This window comes from Solanum pennellii, chromosome 12 (genome assembly GCF_001406875.1).
Source record: "Solanum pennellii chromosome 12, SPENNV200".
NCBI classification, from domain to species: Eukaryota; Viridiplantae; Streptophyta; class Magnoliopsida; order Solanales; family Solanaceae; genus Solanum; species Solanum pennellii.
The window spans coordinates 10,310,003-10,330,803 of NC_028648.1; the positions used below are offsets into that span (position 1 = coordinate 10,310,003).

The 20,801-nt window shown below is 29.2% G+C and overlaps 1 protein-coding gene and 1 long non-coding RNA gene across 5 annotated transcripts; both read left to right on the plus strand.

Moving 5' to 3' along the window:
• The first annotated feature begins 5,855 nt into the window (after positions 1–5,855).
• LOC107006082 (probable glycosyltransferase At3g42180) lies at positions 5,856–9,783 on the plus strand. 2 transcript variants are annotated; one of them, XM_015204729.2, is made up of 4 exons: positions 5,856–6,076; positions 6,541–6,695; positions 7,906–8,278; positions 8,885–9,783. In XM_015204729.2, exons 1-4 carry the CDS (start codon positions 5,903–5,905, stop codon positions 9,554–9,556), a joined length of 1,374 nt encoding a protein of 457 aa, XP_015060215.1. In that variant the 5' UTR covers positions 5,856–5,902; the 3' UTR covers positions 9,557–9,783. The 2 variants fall into 2 exon arrangements, with proteins under 2 accessions (XP_015060215.1, XP_027769242.1); XM_027913441.1 differs by lacking the exon at positions 5,856–6,076 and having other exon boundaries at positions 6,632–6,695; positions 7,892–8,278; positions 8,885–9,767.
• A 5,705-nt stretch (positions 9,784–15,488) lies between these two features.
• Positions 15,489–20,801, plus strand: LOC107007612. 3 transcript variants are annotated; one of them, XR_003575778.1, is made up of 5 exons: positions 15,489–19,201; positions 19,835–20,004; positions 20,104–20,234; positions 20,553–20,675; positions 20,763–20,801. It is a non-coding gene; the product is annotated as an uncharacterized LOC107007612 (long non-coding RNA). The 3 variants fall into 3 exon arrangements; XR_001455130.2 differs by lacking the exon at positions 15,489–19,201 and having other exon boundaries at positions 19,652–20,004; XR_001455131.2 differs by lacking the exon at positions 15,489–19,201 and having other exon boundaries at positions 19,653–20,004; positions 20,610–20,675.

A 20,801-nucleotide genomic window follows, 5' to 3' on the forward strand; every position in this document is an offset into this window, starting at 1 on the left:
ATGATAAATACCGTAAATCTGTGGTACATCAATATAGATTATATGCTTCAAGTAAATGATGTGTTCGTGCCTATTACACTTGTCTCTTCAAGACTGCGTGTCGAAGTCATGGTAATTAGTATAAGTTATAATTTAATAATATCTACTCTTATTCTGTATGAATTTTTTACCAAAATGAGATATTGTAAAAACCAATTCACCACACTAATATGCTTTTTAATTTTATTTTTTTTTATAAAAATAATATAAACGTACTTCATGATGGTAATATTTTAGGTTATTTTCATTTTAAATATTCAACAGACAAAAATGACAACATTAAATGAATAAACGTTACTCACAATGACGTTTATTGAAAATTCAATCACATCCATCCCTGCGAATTCAGAATCAAAATCCTGCAAATTTAAAACATTAGTCATAACATTTATTAGTGTTAATTTCCAGATTGCTAGTAGAGGAGAAATTATTAGTGTTGATTTCCAGGCTTCCCATTGTGTTTATTTCGTTTCAATCATTAGTGCATAAAGTTATCCACCGCATAACTTAGAACCTTATAGAAAAAACCTAACTTTACTTAGAAATGCTCAGATGGCTAATACTTCGTTTCCCGCTGCACAACTGTTTTAGCAAAAGGGTTGAAAGGGTTAAACAACAATGGAACATTGAATTTTCTTAAATTAAAAAAAGAGGATGTCGTTGGGTAATAGATGTGGGTAACGATTTACACTTAAAACGTTATTCACAGTAACGTTTATTCATTTAACGTTGTTAGCTCCTTTGACTTTTGTCTGTTGAATTTTTAAAATAAAAATAATCTAAAACGTTACTGTGAAGTACGTTTATACTACTTTTTGTAAAAAGTTTTTAAAACGTATTAGTATGGTGAATTGATTATTGATTTTTAAAATAGCTCATTCTAGTTAAAACTTCCTTATTCTAGATCCTCATACTCAGTAATTTAGTGACCATCTCTTATGTTATAATAGTGGTGTTGATAACAACTAAATGATGATTTTAGATGGGAAGATACTTGTCCCTTATGTACAAGATCGTGGTATGCTCATTCTATGTAAAGTTATAAAAGTGAAGGGATATCTAGGATCTACTATATTAAATAGTTACATAAAAAGTATTTGTGTGTCTGTTGATAGTAGTCTTTAAATACTTTTGTTTGTAAAGACATTAGGAAAGCTAATGATTGTTAGTTGGGTTGTTTAACATCAATGAAGTGGTTACAGTGATAGGCTTGAATATTATGTTGGTAACATTATGAATGTATCCATTATACACTAGTAGCTTCTTGATTTCAACTCGTGGCTAGTTGAATGGTGCGGTAAAAAATAATATTGTTGAAATATAGGATTAGAAAATTTCTCACCGTTGATTAACCCCTATTGTTTGTACAATTTAGTTTATACTAGGATATGTAGCAAAAATAGCCCAAGAAAATCTTAGTTTCCACTATTCACGTGTCTATTCTAGCTTTGATATTCATTCGAGGATGAATGATTCCAAGGGAGAGATACTGTAACGCTCCGTAATTTTTAAGAAAAGATTTGAACCATCCTTCATATGTGTATGGTACGAACTTGATGATTTATAATTTGTAAGTTATATGTTAAGGTCATTTACTAAGTGTAATAAGTGTATCAGATGTGTTTTAGAGTCCCACAAACACTAGGTCAAGTTCAAAGCATTTATATTGAGTAAGTTTTCACATGAGCTACATAATGGTCAACTTCAAACGATCATATAACATATAAAGTGTTAGGAGGACAAATTTGACTAGTTTCTAATAGGTTAAGGACATTTTTTATCCAATAGGTAGAAGGAGTGCATTATCAAATTCCAAAGGCAATTAATATTAATAGTATTCACTTGTGAAAAGAGTTTTTGGCCAAAAACATACTTAAACTATTCCCCAAACTTAAACAACATCCTTAAAGTATCATTTTTAGCAGAAAACGTTCTTTAACTATTCCCCAATCTTATACTACATCCTTAAAGTATCATTTTTAGCAGAAAACATCCTTTAAGTATTTGTAACTGAACATCTTTCATCCTTTTAATAAAAATATTGTCAAAAAACTAAAGGATCTTACGAAAACATGAGCAATTAACGTGACTATCAACAAAAATTATTATGCATAATTTCATTACTTTCTACCAGAAGTTCTTAAAAAATATAAAATATCTTAGACACTGTTGCTTATGGAAAATAAAAATGATTGGAAGGTGTGAGCATACAGGATTTGCCTTTTTCGTAACGGAAAGAAGTTGGAGACTAATTATTTTGAGTTTTTGGCCAAACTCATCCTTAAACTATACCTCAAACTCAAACTACATCTTTAAAGTATCATTCTTATCATAAACATTCTTCAAGTATTTCAAAGTAAACAATTTTCTACCTTCTACTTGAATTTATCAGAAAACTAATTGATATATCCCACAAAAAATAAGTCGTCCCTTCCTAATTATTATTCTTAGATATGCCAAGAATATTAGTGAACTTTTTCGTAATTGAGTTAAATTTTATGCAAAATCTTTTAATTTGAGCGTTTTTCATTCATTTTTCATAATTTTAATTAAAAATATTACTACTTTAAATATGTTTCTTCTCAATTGAATATGCTAGAGGCGACGACATTTGTTGGAGACTTCCCCTTCTAATAATGTAGAATGAAACTCAAATACGAGACATAATCAATATTTTGATCACTTTGATATTAGATTGACCCAAAAATCTATTAATTTAATTGGTTAAGAAAAAGATAAAAATAATTAATCTCTAACTTCTTTCCGTTGCGAAAATGTCAAATCATGTACGCCCACACTTTCCAATCATTTTTAGCTTCCATAAGCAACAATGTCTAAGTTTTTTTATACTTTTCAAGAACTTCTTGTAGAAAGTAATGAAATTATGCGTAATAACTTTTGTTGATAGTCACGTTAACTGCTCATGTTTTCATAAGATCCCTTAGTTTTTTAACAATATCTAACAAAAGGATGAAAGTTGTTCACTTACAAATACTTAAATGATGTTTTCTGCTAAAAATGATACTTTAAGGATGTAGTTTAAGTTTGGGATATAGTTAAAGGATATTTTTCTGCTAAAAGTGATACTTTAAGTATGTAGTTTAAGTTTGGGGTATAGTTGAAGAATGTTTTTGGCCAAAAACTCCTTGTGAAAATATAAAATGATTAGGAATACTTGAGGAGAACTATTGGGATGGGAGTTATGAATAACTTGCACTTAGTGTGTGTTTGATTTTAACTTTTTTTAATGTTTCGTTGGTTAATATGTTTGAAAAATATTTTCACAAAAAAAAAATTTCTTAAAAATAAGAAAAATGACTTTTCTAATGACTAATGAATTCAATTCCACCCTTTGACCATCCCATCCCCCGCCACCTCCGAAACCCTACTTCTCATCCCATCCCGCCTCCATAGTATTTTGTTAGATGATATAAATGTTTTTAAGATAATATTTTCTTACTTACCAAATACTAAAAAATAAGTAAAAAAACACATTATTTTAATAAAAAAATATTTTTCTGAAAAATCATGTTCCATGGGAAACAATTTTCTTTCGTATCAAACACAAATCTTAAATATTTCCATTTCTTTTGTCGCGTATATAAGTCCGTCTTTGACTTGTAATCACACACGTAGTCATGAATAAAGATGTGAATTATTCATTATAATTAATTGAATACATCACTAACAAACACTTTATTATTAAAATTTATACATGTATATTATTTTGAAGGTAACAAATCAAATAAATAATAAAAATAATTTCAGTATAATTAATTCATCATAATTTATTTTAACATAATTTATCTTATTATAACTAATCTCAACATAACTTGTATTCTATAGAGTATATTTTATTTGTTCCTATACTAAAAGTTAATTTTTTTTTACTTGTCCACGTTATAAATCAAAGACTGCTTGTTCTTATACTATCATTAGTATTAAATAACAAACATAAACTTATAGTAGTAATAGTCAAATGTGGAGTTTCAAATCATTTTTAATAAGGTTAGTTTTATAAAAAATACACCTCTAGTAAAAAAAAAGTTTTTTCAAAAAACTACATCAAATCAACATATTAGCCAATTAAAATAAATATTTTCTCTAATCCATAACATGTGCGTTATTAGGATATAACATATCCATAAAAAAGATATTTAAGAACATAAAATAAAGGTTCCTTTTCAAATGGTGGAACGTGATCTGTACGTATAATTAAGGGAAAAAGATTTGAAATATATTTAAATTTGAATAAAAATATTATTACGGTATCAAACTTTAGAAAGGATTTTTTATTTCTTTGTACTATTTAATAGTGTATTTTAAGGATATATATGTACACAAGTAGACATTATAAATATTATATCATTAAAAAAAATAATATCTCTATGTGGACACATATATACCTCTAAAATATATTATTAAAAAAATATAAAGGATAAAAAATTCTTTATAAAATTTGATATCTTAAGAACGTTAAAATATTTCTCAAGCTCTTTTCTCTATCATTAATTATTCCTAGGTTGTAGTGTATTTTATTGAAAATCCATTTATCATATTTATATATATATTACTTCTTTATTATGGGCACATATTAAATTATAAGATTAAAAATGTGAAACTTTTGTGCATGAAAAGTACCTTTACGTTAAAATAAACTTACTACATCTACAAGCAAGCACGTGGCTTGCTTTTCGTCTTTTGTACGCCCATTAATTGTGGAGAAAATTATTACATTTTGCCTACACAAAGTATGGCAATACTTTTTTGTTGTTATTATTATTATATCAAAGTACAAAAGAAAAATTAAAATATTTTAAATTTTTATTTTAATAAAGACGATAAGTAATCGGACGAAATAACTTAACTTGTTACATTAGTCTATAAGTTAGTTACGATTTTTAGTAATTATCAATTTATATTGCTATGAAATAGAGTTACCTACAAAATAATTACCTCTTTAACTGAATTCTTCAAAGCTAGGTAGGAGCAAGGTACTTAATGTGGTATAATGATTTCGATGAGATTATTTTATTTTTAATCAGGAATTTTAAAGTCAAATTCTAGATGAAAAAAATTCTTCAAAGAACGTGACCAAGGGCGGACTTAGAGTCAGCAAAAATTTGTTTGTATGTATAAGGGAGTTTTAAGAATTTTTATGTTTATATATTGATTTTGAACCTCCTGAATATAAGATTAGAGATTGACATAGTGATTGAAGGGTTCAAATCTCAAATCTTAAGCACTGCTCTTTTTTTTTTAACCCTTTAATGAAAATTCTGAATTCGCCACGAAATATAACTACCAAACAAGTCTTGCAAGTATGTTCCTAATTTAAACGAGACTTAAATGAAAATTACTATACCGAGCAACAAGAATTTTTTTTGAAAAGGTACGTAGTGAACCGTCCAAAGCTTGATTAATAATGTATCCTAGTAATTTAAAAGAAAAGAAATAATTTGGTAGCTATATATAGGGATTGTGTATTATTCAAGTAGTTTGATTAAAATTTTCCTAAGATCACCTCTTCACTCATTTCCAATAGTTTTTGACTATCACATGCTATGCTACTAATTGTCATTCCCAATAAATTGTTATTTTTATATTGAATAACAATTTAATTTTAAAATATTTATTTTATTTTTAATGTAATAATTTCTAATTATATAAATTTATTTTAAATTATAAGTTTGTGTCAAGTTAAATTATATCATATATTAATATCTATTATTTATTTTAAATTATAATTTCGTGTCACGTCAAATTAGGTATAGAAGTAGCTAGCAAGCTAGTGCCATCTCTTTTTCCATATTCATCGCTATATCAACTATATGTATTCTACAAAAAGCATAGTGAAGAAAGAATGTCTACTACAAGCTTAAGCTCTCCAATATTTTTACTAATATTTTTGCTTCTTCTCTTCCTTCTCTACTTCTCCACACTAAATTATAATAATTCCATCATCACATTTTCATCTCATCCCACAAACAATCAATTACAAGCACCCCTCACTCCTGTTACTCATCATGTTAATAAGGTATGTATGTATAGGCTTTACAGACATTTACAAAGTGTGTCAATTATTGTTAAAAGTATATATTTAGTGTTTGATGCTAAAGATTATTTTTTATGTAGTCTGTATGGTTTAAGTGGCGTAGAGATTTAGAGTTTGGGGGTTCTAAATTTCCTTTAGAACCATCAATTAATTTTGTTAGGGGTTCACAAATTAATATACATATATATATATATAACTAATTTTCTAGTACAAATACAAGGTTTACGAAAAAGCAACTGTGTTCGACCGAACTCATGAACCCCCATCTAGCTCTGCCTCTGCCAGTCAAACACCTTTTGTCGAAAAATTATACTATACTACTATATATGCAGATAGATCAGAAAATATTTTCTTATTAGTATATATTTTATTTTGAACGTCCCGTTTAACTAAATTTCTGGCTTTGCGACTGTATGGTTGACTATTTTATGATTTGCATGAAACAGAGAAAGAGTGGTGTAGAAAAAATTGAAGAAGATTTAGGGAGAGCAAGAGCAGCTATATGGAGAGCTATTCGATCAAGAAACTATACTTCTTATAAAGAAGATCAAAATTTTATTCCAAGTGGATCTATATATAGAAATTCATTTGCCTTTCACCAGTTAAGTATTATACTATTATGTATCTTTAATTTCTTTTATTTAATTTTCCCTCTCTATGTTTGGTAAGACACATCTTGATTAAAAGTAGCGCAATAATACAAGAATTTAATTACGGAGGGATATGATTGGATTAAACCTTTATTTATGTTATATAAAAATCAATATATTAAGGTTCCTCTCTTAAATTTCGCTTTAAACCTCCAATATTGTTGAGTCAGCCCTAAGTATGGCTAGTGTTTTGATGAAAATTTTGAGTAGTAATTAATATTGATAACAAGTATGCAATATATATGAAGTTCACGTAGGTACATATAAACCTTTAAAATACACTATTAAATAGTGTAGATAGGTAAAAAAGATCCTTTCTAAAGTTCAATATCAAAATAACAATTTCGGTCAAAATTTGAATATATTTTAGACTTTTTTCTCATGTGTAAATGTTGGTTAACATAATGATATCATGAAGTTATTAAGAGTGGAGATAGTTATAAAAGAATATTGTTGACTCTCATCCAAGAGTGATGGAATATTTGGGGAAATATATTCTGATAATCAAACACTAGAAGATGATTTGTTTTCTTAAGAAAATTGCCAAAGCAATATTAAATATTAATTTTTGGTCTATCGGATTTAGAATATTAAATTTGTATATGAGTTGATACATGATCTCAAGTTAATATAAAAAATAATTGTTTTCACATTTATAAATTTCTTACTCTATATACAAGGTTCATGCAAAAGTTATTCTATACCGTAAGCCATGTACTTTTAACACTATACTAAAAATGATCTTTAACAACAGTTAATTAATAACAATAGCCGTTAAATATGTTTTCAAAAGGAAATTACTAATGATAATTACATTTTAGGTTTTTTGTAAAGGTCACTTAAGTCGATAAAAACATCGAAGCTAATTAATGGCCCTTGGGTACGGAGTAACTTTGTTAGGGAGCGGTTTATCTTCAATGTATGACTTTCCAGCGCGTCTGAATTTAGTCGGGCTCTAATGTGGATACCGAACACCGGGTGAGAAACCAAAAAAAAAAACATCAAAGCTAATGATAATTAATTAGACTAATAGGAGTAAAGACTTCAATAGTACTCTTTGATAATGTACGTTGCTGCTAAAAATTGTTTTTTGTTGTAGTGACTCTGCGTCTACGACCATCCTTTTGTTTATAATATTCAAGCTTAGATGTTAAAATGCAGGAGTTATATAGAGATGATGAAGAGATTTAAGGTTTGGACATACAAAGAAGGGGATTTGCCTATGGTACATAATGGACCAATGAAAGAGGTATATGCAATAGAAGGTCACTTTATTAGTGAAATGGAGAGTCATAATAAAGGGGAAAAAAAACTACCTTTTTTGGCTTCCAATCCTGATGAAGCTCATGCATTTTTTTTACCAATAAGTGTAGCATATATTGTTCGATATCTTTTTGTTCCAGGCACAAATCATATTTTCAGAGCAAAATTACAAAGGGTTGTTGAGGATTACATTCATATAATCTCTAACAAGTATCCTTATTGGAATAGAAGCAATGGTGCTGATCATTTCCTTGTTTCTTGCCATGACTGGGTACGTGCGCGCTCACTCGCTCTAACAAAAGTGACACATTTTTTTTAATTTGAAATTAATATGTGCATCATTTTCTAGATGATATATCGTTGTGAATCGTAAAGATGAGGAGTATGTACGTAAGGAATATGCTCAAATATGTCATTGAACTTTGAGAAAAGGCTCATCAATATTGTCTATATCATTTCTATTTGAGAAAAAATTCATTCTTGTCATTATTTGTTGACGGAAAACATTTATAATTTTGCAAAACCATTTTTTACACGTGGTCAATTATGATTCGATCACATCTAATAAAATTTATCTTTTGAAAGAAAAAAGCTCAAATATGTCATCATACTTTGAGAAAAGACTTAAACACTATTTCAGGTCACAAATAATAGCATGGAGGAGACTTTTCTCAAATAGAAATGACATAAATGAGTCGAAGTTTTAACTGAATAAATGATTCTTCTCACAAAGTTCGATAACATATTTGAGTCTTTCCCCAGAATATGTATTCCCCCTTTTCGCTTTAAAATATATACATTTTTTAAGCACCATAAATGATATATCTGCTCTAATTCTTAAAGTTGAGGTGCATAACTATGTGGAAACTCAATTCAGGCACCAGAAATCTCTGATGGAAATCCAAAACTCTTCAAAAACTTCATCAGAGTGTTATGCAATGCCAATACCTCAGAAGGATTTGAACCAAAAAGAGACATTTCATTGCCTGAGGTCTATGGATTAGCCAACACTCTTAGTCTTGCACCACCAGACCTAGGATTACACCCGAAAAATCGCCCTTTTCTCGCCTTCTTTGCTGGTGGATCACATGGATACATTAGACAAAGATTACTTCAACATTGGAAAGGTAAAGATGACGATATTCGAGTATACGAGTACCTTCCAAAGGGTGAAAACTACACATATTTAATGGGACAGAGCAAGTTCTGTTTAGCTCCTAGTGGATATGAAGTTGCAAGTCCAAGAATTACTGAAGCAATCTATGCAGGATGTGTTCCTGTTATAATTTCGGACAATTATTCGTTGCCATTTAGTGATGTTCTTGATTGGAGTCAATTTTCGTTGAGTGTTCAAGTTAACAAAATCGAAGAATTGAAGACAATCTTACAAGGAGTTTCTCGAGGCAAGTACCTGAAAATGCAGAAAAGAGTAAGGAGATTGCAAAGGCATTTTAAGTTGCATAGGCCTTCTCAGCCCTTTGATGTAATCTATACACTACTTCACTCTGTGTGGTTAAAGAGACTTAATCTTAGATTGACTACTAATTGAACAAAAATTTGAACCGAAAGTATCTGATCATGTGTTTAAATGCTCAATTAGAATTTGTCATAATTTGAGTGTCTGAATGAAATTTCGTGACACGTTAAGCGGCTATGTATCCATGTATCATGACAAAATGTTATTGTAGTCTTTAGACATATGTAACTTGTATCTTATGAAATGTATGGATATAGAAAATTGATCATGTCATTCAATTGAATTGATTTGAGATTGAAGTTTAGTTATTAAGCTTTTGAGCTAAGATTTCTATTATCTATGGAGAATTTTTAATCTAATGTTTTGTTTTATAGTCTTTGGGACAAAGTAATAAAAAGTGGAGTAGGTCAACTATCTAAACATAACTCTAATACCAACGAGTCCTAATATGAATATTTTTCCACTCTGATGTTATATAGGCAATCAAACTTAAGTAGGCGTTTGGTCCTGTGATATCATATCACGATATGGTATCGTGAGATGGAAGCGTTTAGACATGCGATTTCACGCTAATTTCATCTCATGATATGGAATCATGAGATGTGATTCCATATTCTCCAAAAAAATGATATGGAATTACATGGTGATTCCATATCATGATTTGAGATATTTTAATACAAAAATTGATCCATGAGTTTATATTTTGTTAAAACAACCCCACATTTATATCTACTAACCATTATTTATATGTAAATATAATTTATAATCACATCATTACTTTTTAAAATTTATTATTCTCACAAACATATAATCACTTTAACTCACACCAACCGATTGTTAAAGTGATAAAATATTTATGGTCTATAAACATGAAAATATAGTTGCGGATGATATTGACCAACAAATGACTCAAAGTAACAATGTTGGTTCGTCTTCTCAGTCAAATGATCGAGAAATGCAAGTTCAACTTGAGGAAATCGTTCGTATTATGTGGGAGAATTATATTAAAAACTAGTACACTACAATTTATGTTCATTTTTTTATTAAATTAAAGCCAGATGAAACAATTACTTAAGTGGAGAACAAATAGCTTTGTAATAATTTATTATGCGATTTTATAAATTTTTTTATTTGATAAGATTGAATAAACAATTGAGGCTATTTTAATAATTTTACAACTTATGAGATTTTTATATTTATGAGAAAATATACAACACCAAAAATTTCACATTGCATGTCCAAATAAAACTTCAATTTCATCTTATAATTCCATATCATATTACCGTATCATGATTCTATATCATGATACCATATCGCATGGTCAAACAAACCCTTAATGTGTTGAAACTAGGTTCATAGATCTTCAATTTGATAGATATAAGACCCTATAGTACCTTACATATATTGGGAGAGATATTCTTTATCAGGTTTGTGCTTATTGACAATTGAATGGCCATAAAGTTTGGTTCATTGTTTCAAGCTGGGAAATGCACAAGTACCTCTCCAAACTATGATTAAAATTTCAGAGACATATTTTAACTATTCTAAGGTCCTATAGGCCCCTCGAACTTATCTTTTTGTAATTTTGTGCATATTTTTGGCTTACATGACATTCAAATATCTTCTTCGCGCCTCAATTGTGTGGAGTCACGAAGTGTGCCACGTAAGACAAAGGTGTATAAAATTACCAAACAAAGAAGTTCAAAAAATAATAGGGCCTTAGTTTAGTTAAGATGTGTATCTAAGATTTTGTTCATAGTCTAAGGAACTACTTTTGCTTTTTCCTTTTCAAGTTTCAAATTCAACATTCTTATTTTGTGCTTAACATGTTACTTTTTCACTTTTTTTTTTTAATTTAATGTTTGATCCAAGTATATGTTGATGAAAATGGTAATGAAAGTAATTGGGTAGGAGTTGTAATGCTATAAACTCAAGTAATTTCGTTTCATGATTTCGACTTGCCAAACTGTCTTAATTATATTGATTCACTTTTTCTTTTAGTAAATCTAAAAGATATATTTTTATATTTAGTAGTATTTTAATTCAAAAGGTAAAGTTATAAATATGAAAGTTAAAAGAATTTGTTTTTATCTTTAGTTGTCTGGCCCACATAATTTACCAAAAAAAAAAGCATGGGAATTGTTAGTGTTAATACAAATTATTATTGGTTCAAATAAATAAATTAGCTAATTTATGTTTAATAGTTAAGTTTTGACGTCTTAAATTAATTTAGAATAGGTAAAGACATGAAAGGTAAAAAAATTGAAATATATAAAATATTTTAACTTCCTTATACCATCATCAATCTACCTTTATTTTAATCTTCATTCTCTAATTTCTACATTTGAAGAATAAAATAGAGAATGGGCACTCCAACTTATCTCCAAATATGAAGAACTACTATTTACTATCTTTATTTCACTTTTTTAATATTTTATTATTATTTATATTACTTTCTAATTAACATATTATTTTACATGTAATTCCATTAATTAGCTATTTGATATTCATAATTCTTTTTATATATAATATAATATTCTAAAAAATGTTTTTAATATATACTACTTTAATTTCAAATAAGTAGTATTAAATTTTTTTCTAATTTTCATCAATAATAAATTTTTATTTTATTATTAATTTTCATTAATACATAAAACTAAATGGAAAATAAATGTAATTTAAAAATATAATACATGATATGATCATTTAAATGCAAGATAATAATACAATACATAATATAATAATTTAATACAAGATAATCATACAATATAATGCATAACATAATAATTTAAATACAAGATTAAAACAATACATAACATAATAATTAATTGATCACAACAATAATTTAGTAATCCGGTAGGTCGTTTTCAAATCTAGTACTATTCAAAAAGAAATTAGGATATGATTCCGACAATTGTTGCGATTGTGATTGTGTTAGCGATGATTGCGGTTGTCATTGTTGATTTCTTTTTTCAAATATTCATTGTTGTTCTCGTTGCAGGTAATCACGAACATTTGGATCATTCATAGTTTCTAATAAAATTTAGTTTCGTCTCTAAAATTTCTTGGCTTTGATATATCTATTTAGTCTTTCGTCGTCCTGTTGTTTGGATGTAGAAGACTATGATAACATCTTCCCGAGTAGGATGAGATTCTCATAGTTATCTCAAAGTTACTTTTAGATAAATAAAATTACATGTAGATATTAATCGGGTAAAATCTATCCGCAGATAATGTATACACCAATCCAATATATGCATCTCATCTGTTTGAATTTATGATTCATCTTATGCAATTTTAATTAATTGAGGATGAACGTGATCTCAATGCACCAATTCAAGATGTCGTAGAGGCTCCAACTCCAACTATAGAAATGGTGGTAGAGGAAAATCTCCGATTTGAACAGTTTTTAGCTAGACATAAAAAAATTAAGGACAAAAATGCTCATTTTGAACTCCGTAATACATTAATAGAGCATTTGTGGGAACAACATAATGATTATGAAAATTGAGTGTTTATGTTTTGTTTGTCACTTTTATTTGAATTTGTCTCCTAATTTATGTATTATATTATATTTTATTGCAATTTATGTTATTTAAAAATTTAGAATAAAATATAATTTTACATCACATTAAAAATAATAATTATTTCGAAAAAGAGAAATAAAAGATTTATATTATGAAATAAGAAAATAAGAATGAAATAGAAATAATAACATGATATTGAGAAGAGAGAAAAAAATTCATTTTTAGAGAGTAAAATAGCGAATTAAGTTGGAGTTAGTTGTCTGAAAAAATAGAGAACTCTATATTTGAAGAGTAAAATAGAGGATTGGATTTGAGATGCCCTTAAATAAAGTAATTAGGAAAATAGAAGGAAAAATAAAAATAAATAAATAATATTCTAGGCTATAGAACTAAAGACAAAAGGATTACACATGTTATAAATTTAGTTTGAATATTTTTTATTTTCTTATTAAGAAAAAAATTATATTGTGTAAGAGTTATAAAGCTATAAACTTAAGTAATTACGTTTCATTATTTCGACTTGCCAAACTTATTATTCTTTGTGTCTTAATTAAAATGTCTCACTTTTTATATTAGTCAATCTGAAAAAGAATGATACACTTTTTATATTTAGTAACAATTTTAATTTAAAATGCATATTTTATCTTTAATGAAATGATTTATATGTTGGGTTCTGAAGGTGTGATTATAACGTCATGTGGAAGCTTATAATTTGCAAATCATATGATTGACAAATCAGATAACAAAAACTTACACCAAAATCGAAATATTATTATACCATAACTAATATGAAGAAAACATTGAAACTGTAGAAAGAATAAATCTCCGCATAAGTTAAAGTCTCTAAACGACAACATTGTGGATTTTATTGTTGTATGTTAGAAGAAACAAACATATATTTATAGAAAACTAAAACTTTTTCCTATTAAAAAGGGATTAGCTACTCCAAAACTTTTTCCTACTCCAAAACATTTTCCTAAAAGGAAAGAATAAACAAATATGAAGAGAATTATATTTTCCTTTCAGAAAAAAGTAAAAGCAATTATGGTAATTCTTTAATTTTCGTTCAAGATAAAAATAAAACTCAAATATAGTAAGAAAATCAGGGCAAAGCCCTAATAAATCTCCCCTTTTGGCTGGATTTTCTAGACAAACTTGATTCTTCTTTTTCAACTGCATGAATCATGATACTCTCTGTTGTTCACATAGTCTTCATCATTGCTTCTTGTCATGGTTAAAATAAAGTTTAAAATATATGGATTAAAAATGATTTAAAAATATTTTATTTTTATTTTCAAAGATGCAGCAACAGGAATGTTGAAAATATGCTTGAAACTTCTTCTCCACGTGTAGCTTGACAAAAACTTTCATTATCATCAAATTGATTACAAATTGATTTGAAACCATGTCTTCAACCTTCTTCAAGCATTAGATCATTGAACCATCGGATCTTTGAACCATGTGCTCTGATACCATTTGTTGGGTTCTGAAGGGATGATTATGACGTCATGCGAAAGTTTATAATTTGCAAATTATATGGTTGATAAATCAGAAAACAAAAACTTATACTAAAAATCAAAATATTATTATAGCAAAACTAATATGAAGAAAAACATTGAAACTGTAGAGAGAATACATCTCTCCATAAACTAAAGTCTCTAAGCGACTACATTGTGGATGTTATTGTTATATGTTAGAAGAAACAAACTTATATTTATAGAGTCTTAAAACATTTTCCAAAACATTTTTCTAAAAGAAAATAATAAACCAAATATGAAAAGAATTATATTTTCCTTTCAGAAAAAGTAAATGCAATTATGCTAATGCTCTAATTTACTTCAAGGTAATAATAAAACTCGATTATGGTAAGAAAATCAGGGCAAAATCCTAACATTATAGTCATACAAGCATCCATAATTTTTTTTAGATAACAAATTTCAAAAGTCTTTCTTTTTTTTTCTTCTTAAATTACATATCAAGTCATACTGCATCATATAAATTGAGACACATAAGAAGTAGAAGATATGTATTCGGCGATTCATCGCTTTAAGCATAAGAAATATGAAAAGAGTACAAGATTAGAAAATCTTGCATATTGTGTTATTATTGCTAAAGAGCTATGATTTTTCTCCTTGTCATTGAATTTTAATTTAATGGCTATTATACTTATTGAAGTGGTCATGTGGATTTTGTAGCTATTAAAAAAAGCTTCAATCTTCATTCTGGAGAAACCACAAAGTGTTATCTTACCATGGAATAGAGCGAACAAGGACCATCAAAATTTGAAAGAGTCCTTGATTTTTTTCCTTTTTTAGTATTTATTATCCTACATATTTTTAATGGTAAAAAACATAAATTGCCCCAGCTTGAAATTGTATTGAAAAGTCACTTACACGCTTTTACTATTTGGGTGACCTATTACACATCTTAAGTACTCAAAAGTATATTTATATACCCTTTTTGACCGACCCAGATATTATTTGTAGAGTGAGAGTCGATGACCTCCTAGTGAAGCCACATATTAAATGTCCCCCAACCGATTCATTCCCCCAAAACTCATTTAATTTCACTCATATCCAATTTATTTTACCCTAACACATTTTATTTCACCCACTCGTTTAATTTCTATAAGAACACTAAAACCTAATTAACAATTTCGACCGTAAATTGAAGAATGTGGTAAAGATTTCTTCAATTTTATACTATTTTTGAGTCATCCTTCCAGTGCTAATCGTTTAATAGAGGTTTCACTGTCATATTGGAGAAAGTTGGTATTATATGGAGGAGTTCATTGTTTGGTGGAAGAAAATCTGTCTTTACTAGGGTTTGGTGGAGCATCTATTGTATCGTCTCCATCTATAAAAGGCCAGCCACACATCTCATTATTTCTATTTTTTCATACAATTAGCCTAGGATTTATTCATATTTCATATTTTTTTCAAGTTTATAGTATGTCATCTATATGATTCCCCTTTGTTGTTGTATCTATTTTGTCGTGGTTATGGGTCAACTGTGATTGGAAAACATGACTTGTAAATACCGTTTTCAGGATTTTTCAAAAAAAAATTAAATTGATTATTTTGATGTTTTATGAGGTGGGTAGTATGAAGAAGGAAAAAAGGAAAACAAGGGGAAAAAAATCATATTATGATAGATAAATTACTGAGGTTTTAGGTATTGATATAAATATGTTGTCTTCTTTTGAATTGTGAGATTATGTGAAAAAGTTAGGGTATGAATCTGAACAATGTCTACTATACATGAAATTGCCTAGAATTATGTCACGCCCCGAGCCTACACCCTGGGCGTGGCCGGCACTCGAGAAGCATTGTTGGCCCCAAGTGAACCCTTGTCCTGACTCACTTTATCAACAGAAGACTTTAAGCATAAAGAAAAGGATTCAAAAGCTAAATAACTTAACTGTCTCAACTGAATTCATAATTCTTTTTTTTAACTAAATATTTAACTTAGCCAAAGTGGCAACTCAAATATGAAGATAAGCCAATAACAAGATAATGACGAATAAACTAACATTTGACTGACTATCTATGAAGCCTCTAAAATAACTGATATGGATGTTGGAACAAATCCTGCGACATCCTAATGAACTAATATAATAACTGAAAGAAATAAAAACGAGCCCTCCAGAATGCAAGGAGGCTCACCAACTGACTCTGGATTGCTCACTGGATCAACGATGCGCTGCTTTGATGATCCTGGTTACCTGCGTCTGTATCATAAGATAATGCGGGTCAACTAGAATCAGTACATTGAATGTATGAGTACGCGAGTTGGAGTGCTAAATACAACATAGGCTTGAAAAGAATCTGAAAGAAACTGAAGAACTTACCTGGCTCAACTCAATTTAACATAACTTAACTCATGCCAATATAAAACAGTTTAAAACAAGTGAACTATAAAGAAAAGCTTTAAAACATGGTTTTCAACTCTGTGTATTTAGAAATACAATAATTACTCTCTATGCATGCAAAGATACAATATAAACTCTGTTTGTATATAAAAATACAAATATATCAGATGTATATAAAAATACAAAGTACTGTTGTGGGAATTTCTCTAACCAACAATCATCACATAAGAGCTATAGCGATGATACAAAGATCTACCTCACACTGTTAGCGCATCCTATACCTGGCCAAAGATATAGCTTATGAACTACCTAATTAATCCGCTAGTCTATTGTGAAAAGGATTCATCTAAAAAGTATGACCCTTCTCTACCCATGGTGGCAACATGGTTTTATGGAGACGTGAGTTATGTGAACTCATGCTCGTCCCCAGTTCGGTGCTCAATACTACTCCCAAAATATACTGGATCTTAAGTCATTAAAATATACTTCTTCTGTGATTAGAGATTAATGCTCAAAAACTTAGCTCAAAGGCTATCTTGGAAATCTCAGTTTCCCTACTTGCTTCATTTAGAAAGTTATTACTTTTTTTTTTTGAAAACTAGCCGGAATGCTCTTTGGAAATTTCAGTTTTGCTGCTTGCTTCATTTAGAAAGTTATTACTTTTTATTGAAAACTAGTCCGGAGGCTCTTTGGAGATCTCAGTTTCCTCTTGCTTAGTTGTGAAAGCATCTACTCTTTAACTGAAAACAAGCTCAAAGGTTCTTTACTGAAAAACTAGTCCAAAGGCTTTTTATTGAAAAACTAGCTCAAAGGCTCTTTTGGAAATCAAAGTTTCTTTACTTGATTAAATGTGAAAACATTTTAAACTCTTTGGGAATACATAATTTCCATATACTTTTGAAGAACTGAACTTTAACTTTACTCTATACTGAATTCAAAATTCAAGTTTTAAAACAAAGTTAAAACGTTTGTAAAAGACTTTTGACAAACTTTAAGAAATTATCTTGACTTAACTTTTGACTTCTTCACATGACTTTTAACTTCTTGACTTGACTCTTACTTTTCTTGATAGAAAGAACAAGGTTCTTGAAAAATCTTGGATAAGAACTTGAATAGAAACCTTGAAACCCTAGCTTGAAGGTAAATGATCAAGTTAACTTTTTTTGAGATTCTTGAATTAGTTTATTGGAATCTATATGGCCAAGAATTTATGATTTTCATTTATAAAGATGAAAATCTGATTGTTTTGAACCTTTTATTAGTCAAGAAATTCTTTCAGAGATTTCTTGGAGGTACAAAAAACAAAAACAACCCTTTTTCATATTTTTCCGTCAGCTCATTTGTAACAACACTATATCAGTTACTAAAATAGTCACAACTTTTTACTCAAAAATCGGATTGATAGCAAAATTGGTGGCGTTGGAAAGTAGAGTCAATTACCTTTAACTGAATAATTTATGACTCACGTAACTCTTTATATTCTAAGAGATATGATTGTTTAAAGTTGACACAAGTAGAATAGTACATCAAAACTTAGAAACTTTAAGAACTCATCAAGAACTAAAATGCTTAAATCTAAAGAACGAAATTACATTGAATAAATAACGATTGGCGCGTGAGTGAATGAATTCAACACTATGAAAGGTCACATAAATTTTTAGGGATCACCCGACGAAATCCACAAGTTAACTTTGACGATCTTGACGAATCCTGAACGCCCTTCTCTTTTCTCCTCTTCTTTTCTCTTCTCTAATTACTCTAACTCTTTTGATCTAATTCAGATTATACCCCTAATTAATTACCAAAAATGAAATAAATTAATAGGGTAAGAGAAAGACCAAACTATCCCTTCAAAATCCGAATTGGACTTTCTTTATTCCAACAGCCCAACTTTCAAAGGGCATAATTCACTCATACAACTCGGAATCGCACAAACTCGGAGACGTTGGATAGATCATTCCAAGGGGTTTCCATTCAAATATGGAACTACATCTAAATCACTTGAGCTAGGAGTTATGAACGTTTGAAGTTAACCAAAAACCTCACTTTTAACTTACTTAAAATTTTCATATTTCCTTATACTTTCTAAAAATAAATATTTTCAGATTTTACACTTCCTTATAGTTCTTTCTAGGTGCGAGATGTTACAAATTAAGTACTGTTATATTAGAAATGGAATCTAACTAGGATACCAGTTTAATTGTTGAATGTATTAGTGATGGAGACATTTTGGAGGCATCTGTCTGTCACTTGATTGCAAATCAGATCCTATTCTAGTCTCATCTTCATTGAAATGTGGAGAAAATAAATTAATTCAAGGTAAGAGTGAACCTCAAAATTGTTGGCCTAATGCAACTTCTAACGCTAAATTAAAACAATCCATGAGGCCTAAGTAAATGTTTTTTTACTGCTCCAGATACTCCTCAAACTACTCATCAAACTCCTACCCCGATCTATCCTTCTATTGATCCAACTCTTGATCTTGTCCCTCCACTACACCATTTTAGGCCTACGACCACACTTATTCTGGACTACACTTGTAAAGTGTTGCCTAAAGTAGTTTTGGGAACGCTTTTAAAGCGTACCCAAAATTTTTAACTTTTAGCTACAATAATTTTGGCAACACTTCAAAAGTGTACTCTTTAATAATATAAGATACACTTTATAAGTGTTGTTAAAATATGATATAATTGGCAACACCTATTTACATATATGACCACACTTCTAAAATGTCCTATTTTTATAATTGAAAAAACAACACTTTATAAGTGTTGCCTTAAAATTTTTCACTCAAATATTATATTCCCTCCAATATTTTTAACACTCCCTCCCATTTTTATTGGCCAAAAAAAATAAACATTAATAAATGACCAAACATTAACTTTTTCACTTCACTTTACTCTTTCACTGCACTTTCTTCGTTCAGCTTTCCTCCTTCACATTTCCATCCAGATTTTCGATGAACCAAAGAGATGATGAACCAAGCTGAAGAGAGGTGAAGATAGCTGAAGAACCGATTCTCCTTTCTGATACACGCTGAAGAGTTGAGTTGAAGAGTTGCAGTCATCAAAGAACTCATATCTCAAGTCGTCTTCTCCAAATAACAATTTTTTGAAGAGCAAGTACGATTCTCTTTTCCTATACATATTTCGTCAAGTGTTAGTTCTAAAGCAGTCTTCTTGTTAGCTGAAGTGTTTGTTTTTTTGTTTTGTGTTCAAAAGGAATGAATATTTTTGGATTGTTGGCAAGATGATGAATTGAAGCTAATTAGTCTCTCTGTCACACTTTTCTCTCAAGTTTCTCACTGAAGAACACAATTTCAAACAGATTTTGTTGGAGTAGGTTTTATCAGGTAAGAAATTTCATTCTGAAAGTCTAAATTTTAGCTTTATTGTTTTGATATTCTTGTGTTTTTATACGATTTTTGGGAGTGTGACTTGTATTTTAGCTTCATAAGTTGATTTTTGGGAGTGTAGCTCGTATTTTAGCCTCCATATATAAACCTCTTTTTTCACTGTTAGGGATGGAAAAAAGTTGTGATTTATTTGAGCAAAAACATTTAGAGCAGCTAAAGAAAATAGTTAAAATATATATATAGAAACACATTCAAGGCAGGGAGAGTCAAGTGGCGATAAGAGTATCACAATTTCTAATTCGTTTCGCGTATCAGTTTTCCCAATCTTTGTTCGAGTTTGTGATTCTGCCCGGAATTCTCATTCGTTGTTAGTGTTCAAGTTTCTTGGTGAAGATCGTTTCCCTGCTCGTCCCGTTCCAGTTCACTGCCTGAAGAAAGGTAATGTTGTTTTCCTCATAGTTTCCGGTTCATGTTAACTCTATCCTTCACTTGTGTGATTACATTGTGTATTTGTTGTATCCCCAGACCTCACTCGAAGAGCTGAAGGACGGAAGCTGAAGAACT